This window comes from Gymnoscopelus microlampas (genome assembly GCF_963454915.1).
Source record: "Gymnoscopelus microlampas genome assembly, contig: SCAFFOLD_133, whole genome shotgun sequence".
Lineage (NCBI taxonomy): Eukaryota > Metazoa > Chordata > Actinopteri > Myctophiformes > Myctophidae > Gymnoscopelus > Gymnoscopelus microlampas.
This window is the reverse complement of record NW_028155659.1, coordinates 47,445-50,583: the sequence shown is the minus strand read 5'-3', so window position 1 is coordinate 50,583 and position 3,139 is coordinate 47,445. Positions and strand designations below refer to the sequence as shown.

Here is a 3,139-nt window from a genome sequence, read left to right as displayed (position 1 = left end):
TAAGGTTAGGTAGTTTAGTAGACCTTGTATTGTGGGTTAGGGTTTAGGTAAGGTAAGGTTAGGTAGTTTAGTAGACCTTGTATTGTGGGTTAGGGTTAGGGTTTAGGTAAGGTTAGATAGTTTAGTAGACCTTGTATTGTGGGTTAGGGTTAGGGTTTAGGTAAGGTTAGGTTAGGTAGTTTAGTAGACCTTGTATTGTGGGTTAGGGTTAGGATTTATCTCCAAGGGTTATACTTATAGCTACATTCAAATTATCTGAACATTAAACAAAATGTGGCAAATTTTAAGCTATGTGTAAAAGAAAGTGTGTGTGAGTACATTATATCCTAATACACTGGTTCTCAACCTTTTCAGGCTGCGACCCCCCCAAAATCAAAAAATAATATTTGAACCGGGGGTCAAAAAGAACTGATCTATGCGGGCAAGTGACACATGATGGTAATACATTGTAGCATAAAATAAATACATTACCTTCTGATGCTTGGCCCCACGGATATGAGCGGCGTAAGCGTCGGCTCCGGTGCAGGAGACGTCACACAGCTCACAGCGGAGCTGGTTCTGGACGCCGCGGGCAGAGCTGCTGGTTCCTCCACTGCTGCTGCTGCTACTGCTGCTCTGAGACACCTTGAGAGCCGCTTCCTTCTTCTTGTGCTTCTGGCCCTCCAGGTGCTCCTTGTATGTCTGGTTGGAGAGGAAGGGGGGTTACTATTCCTTCATTTGAGACACCATTTGCTTCAAATGTAGGACGTATAATGCAAGCCAAGCGTGGCGTTTCAGCATAAAATCTAATCACGTATTAAGTCGGACAAACCTGCAAAGTTTGTTAAACTAATTTGATCAGTGTAAATGTAGAATTGATATACAGCTTTTCAAGGTACTCAAACAAGCTTGTAGATCAGGTTTGTTTTTGGTCTATAACAACATGCCCAAAATAGGGAGGCGAGGTTCAAAGTGATCCCCACCAGTCTTTAGGCTTCAAAGACCAAGGACTACAGAGACAAGTGTGAGTGTGCTCACCTGCGGGCCTGCACAGCTGATCTTACACACGTCACAGTAGTGGATCTGAGGGGGTTTGGGCGGCTGCTTAGGCCTGAGCTGCTTGCTCTGGAAGGGCGGCTTCTTGGTGAAGGTGCTGCCCGTCCACGCTGCTGTAGCGGCTACCGCGGCCACCGCCTGCTTCTGTTGCTGCTGCTGTTGCTGCTGGTAATATGTGGAGGCAGCAGAGTACACGGCAGCCTCGTAGCCCGAGTAAGACGTACCTATGGAGCAGGAATAGGGCTTCCAAATGGCCCCTTGCAGGTGTGTAACTCTGAGAGTGTACAAATGTATGTAAATGTGTACACTCTCAGAGTTATGGGGGTCGTGGGAAACCACTGTGCTACACTAAATGGAACAGAGCCTTCATTAGTATCATTGGTAACTAACACCTATGAAAGAAGTGATAATATGGCTGCTGTGCATAGAGCGTATTCTAAGTCTACAATCCACAGCATCTCAGAAAGAAATCAAATGCGTCAGTGTTTAACAATGGGAACTTTTGGCTTCCTCCTCCATTCTAAAATGTGCAGTCTTGCTAAACTGTGTTTTGAGTGACAAGATTCTGCATCTACGCCCGATGCGACACAACTCGCGTACGTTGAATAATTATGTTTCGACTGAAGTGAATTTTGCGCAAGCGAATACGAGCGACAGCCTATGTATGGGGAACGTTGCAAAGTAATGAACACGTTGCATCTATTCAAATGATTCAAAAATAGCAGATGTACAAGCTCGCAGCGCGGCACGAAGTGATGACTGTGAGATTGTACATCTGCTATTTTTGAACATTTATTGAGAGATCTTTTAAGTGTTCTTAAAACGTGTTTTGCTATACAGCTAAAATCTAAAATGACAGATGCTTTCCCGGTTTTAATGGGTTATTATAACGATGGCACCCAGATCAATTAAATGTGTTTCTGCAGCTCACATTCTACTATATTGCTCGACTACGTTTGGGTTTAGCGTGTGGGTAACTTGTATGTGTGGGTGACGGGCCGGGCATTTCCTTACCAGAATATGTGACAGCGTTGGTGCTGTAGGTCAACTCTGGGAGTACGACGGCACAACGGACGCTCCAGCAGAGGGTACGGGCTGCACGGTGGACGACACCGGGCAGATGGAGAAGGTGGAGGTGGCCTGGCTGGGCGTGGCCGGTTTGAAGGCAGTCACCTGGCGCGTCTGCTGGGTCTGGGTGTACGGCGTCAGACATTGCGTGTACGCTGGTTTGGGGGCTATGTGGGGAAATAGAGAATAGTACAAAACGATGACTTTTTTTTTTTAAGGTTGCACAAAACACAAAACATATCCATTATCCAAAAACCATGTGGGATATAAACAACACATGTTTTTGTTGTTCTCTTGTCCTTAATAAACTGGTTTGGCATCAGCAGCCATGAGTGTGCCGTGACTCTTTGATGTTTTAAGAAATAAATGTTTGTTGTGGTCGGGTCATTGTGAAACATTTTCAAAAGTAGCCGAGTATACAAGCGTTGTGAGAACCACACTTATAGATTGACCTTTTTTTGTACAAATGGAAGCAAATGGACCCTAATACAGTGTTCCTTGAGGTGGTTCCAAATGGACACGTACAGGTCTGGAACTTTTGAGAGTGTGCAAATGGAACCAAATGGACCCGTACGGGTCCATTTGGTTCCATTTGTACACTCTCAGAGTTATGAGGGGTCATTGAAATTCAAAAAAGTTTGAGCACCACTGGCCTAATGCACACCAAACTGGAGATGACAGCTCTAGGAGGACTTTTCTTCACCATGACCATTCACCATGGGTCACGCGAGTAAATATGTTTATTTTGTGTTTCCTAACTTCCTCATTTTTTTTATTATTTCAAAAGATTATCAAAACATTCCCAACAAAAAACTTGTTTTCGAAAGCATACAAATACATTTAAAAATCCATTCATTAGAGGGGGAAAAGTACTTTTAAGAATTTGTGAAAATAGCAGATCTACAAGCTCGCAACATGTCGCATCTTGTGAGCTTGTAGATCGGCTAGTTTCACTAGTTTGGGTCACGGGGAGACATAAGATTTATTTGGGGTCTCGAGCACGTGGTCTGCTCTAACGCATTGGTTCTCAAAGTGG

At 44.3% G+C, this 3,139-nt stretch overlaps 1 protein-coding gene across 1 annotated transcript; it reads right to left on the bottom strand.

Moving 5' to 3' along the window:
• Positions 1–471: 471 nt before the first annotated feature.
• On the bottom strand, positions 472–2,248 carry LOC311041332 (zinc finger RNA-binding protein-like; the record flags this gene model as incomplete). The annotated part of the gene is made up of 3 exons (XM_084086243.1): positions 472–681; positions 1,018–1,259; positions 2,050–2,248. Coding segments are annotated over 3 exons (651 nt in total), but the record flags the coding sequence as incomplete, so codon positions are not given.
• Positions 2,249–3,139: the final 891 nt, after the last annotated feature.